The 3,088-nt window shown below is 39.9% G+C and overlaps 1 protein-coding gene and 1 long non-coding RNA gene across 2 annotated transcripts in view; one reads left to right on the forward strand and one right to left on the reverse strand.

Moving 5' to 3' along the window:
- Window positions 1-1,230, reverse strand: LOC108166888 (uncharacterized). Its single transcript, XR_001777295.1, has 2 exons — window positions 1,128-1,230; window positions 1-178 (listed from the first exon to the last, which is right to left on the reverse strand). It is a non-coding gene; the product is annotated as an uncharacterized LOC108166888 (long non-coding RNA).
- A 5-nt stretch (window positions 1,231-1,235) lies between these two features.
- Window positions 1,236-3,088, forward strand: part of dpysl3 (dihydropyrimidinase like 3) — a 37,176-nt gene continuing 35,323 nt past the window's right edge. The window contains exon 1 of the mRNA XM_008426904.2: window positions 1,236-1,571. Coding sequence (XP_008425126.1) covers window positions 1,251-1,571 — 321 coding nt within the window. The 5' untranslated portion in view covers window positions 1,236-1,250. The remainder of the gene's footprint in view (window positions 1,572-3,088) is intronic.

The following is a 3,088-nucleotide window of genomic DNA, read 5'->3' on the forward strand; positions in this document are numbered from 1 at the left end:
TAAATTTTCAGAATCAAGCTTTATTTGTTCTCTAAAGCAGTTGTTGCATCATTCCTGCCCTGCTCAGCCGTCCGGTCCGACTCCTGGCCTCAGCAGCCTCTCCGTCCAGGATCTGCTCGTCACCCATGTTGCTGATGCAGTCTTGTCACAGTTGTGCTGACATCAGCAATCAGCACCGCTGGAGGTCAGACATGCATCAAAAAAATCATCAACTTTTTACTTTGACTTATATTCAAAGTAGCTGAAGAGGTGCTGAAAGGACAGCGATGATTTGAACAAATGTGTGAGAACTGCATGTGATGTAGTTAAATGTCATTGTTGACAAATTTCCCCCAATTCAACWTCAACAGACCCAATTGGACACATCCCTACCCTGACCCCCAATATGTGGTAGCAGAATAATAAAACTACATTTTTGTCCCAAGTTTTGGTTTTAGTTTTAGTCACCCCAGAACTATTATTGGCATCTAACATGAATGTCAGTAAGATGTTTTTAAATGCTGCCTATTCTAATGTCTGTGTTAACTGCAACTTTATTATATTAAACAAATACAAACAATCTATTTAGTCGATATAGTTGTTTCACTCTCACTGTCTAAAGTAGTTGTAATGCTAACAAAGCTCTGAAAATTGACTTTTTGTGTTTTGACAACAGAGGACAAATGTTTAATTCATCTAAAATGTATTAAATATTTGTGTTTAGTAAGAAGAACCTTATTAAACACAAGATGTGTTGTGAAGAGTCTTGTTCTCTGTTATTGCCGTTCTAATAATCCATCTGAAAAAKCTCTTTCATTTAGCCCAAACTGCAGCTTCCCGGTCAGCCAGATGCTAACTTTATCAGCAGCTGTACGTCGTTTACCTGCTGGGCCTACTCCATTCTGAAACACTGGATATGTTCATAAACAGTAAACAAGAAACATAAAAAAATGCTGAATTCAATGCTGACGCCCCTTGGCCATGCTGCCCTGGGCAAGGAGCCATATCACCCACCACTATCATAACGACAACAAAATGCTTCCTCTACCGAAGTTGTGCTGCTTTTAATTGAACAAAATGACACAAAAGTAGAATATAAGGTCACATCTTAAAGTCCCGCCAGCTCCCCCACAGCGCCACCTCTTTACCTCACTTCAACTCGTGTCTCCTCCGCTGCTTCCTCACACAAGCGCATCCACGCATCACTTCGGCACTAGTTTCCCCGACATCCTCCTCCTCCTCCTCCTCCTCCTCGGACTGGAGCTCCAGTGATGGCAGAGCGCAGGGCACAGCGGCTGAAAGCGGAGGAGGAGCTGCCGGTTTATCTCGCCCGTCCTGGAACGGCCGATCAGATCCCCCGGCAGAAACGCGGCGGCTTGTTCTGCAGCGTGGAGGACGCGTTTGACAGTAAAACTATTGATTTCGATGCGCTCAGCGTCGGACAGAGGGGTTGTCGCACCCCGAGGACCGTTAAGCGAGAGGCCGGTCAGGGGGACACAGGGAGCCCAGCAGGTGCTGAGAGCTCCGCTCAGAAAGTGCAGATCTGCAGCAGCGGAGGGAAGGAAACGCTGCAGAACCTGGAGGATGAAAAGGTGAGAACAATGGAACTTTGAACAGAACAAGAAAAGTTAGAAATATATGCAAAAAACTAAAAAAACWAAAAAAAATCTTTGCTGACAGGCCCATTATATTATAAGAATGGGAAAATAAGGCATTAAATTATAGAAAAGGTATTTATTTTGTGCTGTTATGACAAATTCTCGATAACTAAAAATTTWAAACATTTTAAGTTTGGGTTCATGCCATGAGGATGTACATTAAACATTCATCTGGTAGCAGTCTGTAGTATTCTGTCTCATGTCCAGGTTATCTGACACCACTTCCACAGAGGCCGTTCATTTCTGTCTTAATGAAGCTGCAGCATCTGTGCAGCTAGAAATGCACCAATCAGCCGCATCACAAACCACAAACCAGCCAATTTCTTCTTAATCAACTCTGGTTGTTGCAGGGACATTTTTTTTACATATTCATAAAAGGTTTGACTTGTCAACTAAATCTCAAACACTTTTGAAATATCTTATTGTAACACACAGCGGTTACACTGGAGTCCAAAAATGTCGTAACACACACTTGTCTTTGCTTGGAAGAATTTTAAATCCAAAATATTCTTTTACAAAGAAAATGGGAAAAAGTTTAAAACAATAAGAGCTTGGGTTCATATTCAAACATGGGGATCAAATTATGTGTGAATAAAACCTGAAACTGTTTCAAGTTTGTTTGTTTTTTTACCTGCCAGAGTAATTAGTGTTTTTTTGTTGTTGTTCTATGAATTTGTTTAATAGTTGTGTTTCTGTGTCACTTTGAATATTAAAAAATATTCTTGTGGCGGTTGTGGCATTATACAGAAAACTGAATTAAATGATCAGAAACTTCTTTCAGTCTTTAGATATTTGTACTGAACTACAGTGAAGATGTTAAACTTATGTCAGGACTAATACAAAATTAAAAGAAAATAAAATTAAGGTGAAGGTGTAACTCTTCAGCACCACGGACAGAGACACAGAGACGGATCGGTCATGAAATGTTTGTACTATAACAGAAAGAGAGAAAGATTTCTCTCACAAAATGAAATCCTGATGTGATTCTTACAAACGTATTTTGTGCAAACTGCTCAATGTTTTCAGGCCTCCTGGGTTCAGACTGAGCATAACATGCAACGAGCCTTTAGAATGAGGAAGAAGCTTCACAGGTGGACAATAATGGCTTACAAAATGTTTAATGAGTTTGCATAAATGGCCTTGAGATATAACTTTAAATTTATAAAAGTTTATCATTTGCAACTGCATAGTCTTTGCATCAGAATCACTGTTACTTTTAACAGCTTTATTACATTTCAAAGGAGAGGAAGTAAAAACTAWTAATGTTTCTATATGTTACTCCACATATTTACAGTCTACACTATTTACTTACTTACTTTGTCCTTCTCATGTCAGGTTGAGATCACTGTTGGCACAAAATCTGACGATTCATGTTTCTCTCTCTCTTTTCCTGATTGGCTCATGCAAACACACACACACACACACACACACACACACACACACACACACAC

This window comes from Poecilia reticulata, linkage group LG14 (genome assembly GCF_000633615.1).
Source record: "Poecilia reticulata strain Guanapo linkage group LG14, Guppy_female_1.0+MT, whole genome shotgun sequence".
Lineage (NCBI taxonomy): Eukaryota > Metazoa > Chordata > Actinopteri > Cyprinodontiformes > Poeciliidae > Poecilia > Poecilia reticulata.